Source organism: Antrostomus carolinensis, unplaced genomic scaffold (genome assembly GCF_000700745.2).
Source record: "Antrostomus carolinensis isolate BGI_N321 unplaced genomic scaffold, ASM70074v2 scaffold4497, whole genome shotgun sequence".
NCBI lineage: Eukaryota > Metazoa > Chordata > Aves > Caprimulgiformes > Caprimulgidae > Antrostomus > Antrostomus carolinensis.
In genome coordinates, this window is record NW_010327895.1 from 1 (window position 1) to 209 (window position 209).

General features: G+C 34.0%; 1 protein-coding gene across 1 annotated transcript in view; it reads right to left on the bottom strand.

The window, feature by feature from the left end:
* Positions 1–82: 82 nt before the first annotated feature.
* LOC104528119 (UDP-N-acetylglucosamine transporter) overlaps positions 83–209 on the bottom strand; it is a gene marked incomplete at its 3' end in the record, with an annotated part of 10,238 nt that continues 10,111 nt past the window's right edge. Inside the window, exon 5 of the mRNA XM_010172033.2 lies at positions 83–209. Coding sequence (XP_010170335.2) covers positions 83–209 — 127 coding nt within the window.

Consider the following 209-nt stretch of genomic DNA (forward strand, 5'->3'; position numbering starts at 1 on the left):
TATATATATATATATATTTTGCACATTTATCTTAATTCTTCAGAATGCATTATCTCTAGGAGATGACTAAAATTAAACTTACCAAGCTGAATGTTTCTGATCCACACAGACTGCTTAGTTTCCTTTAAAATTTTCTCAAAATAAACCCCAGCAAATCCACTAGAAAAGCACGCTATGAGAACTGCCATCAGGCCTACAAACTGCGATCC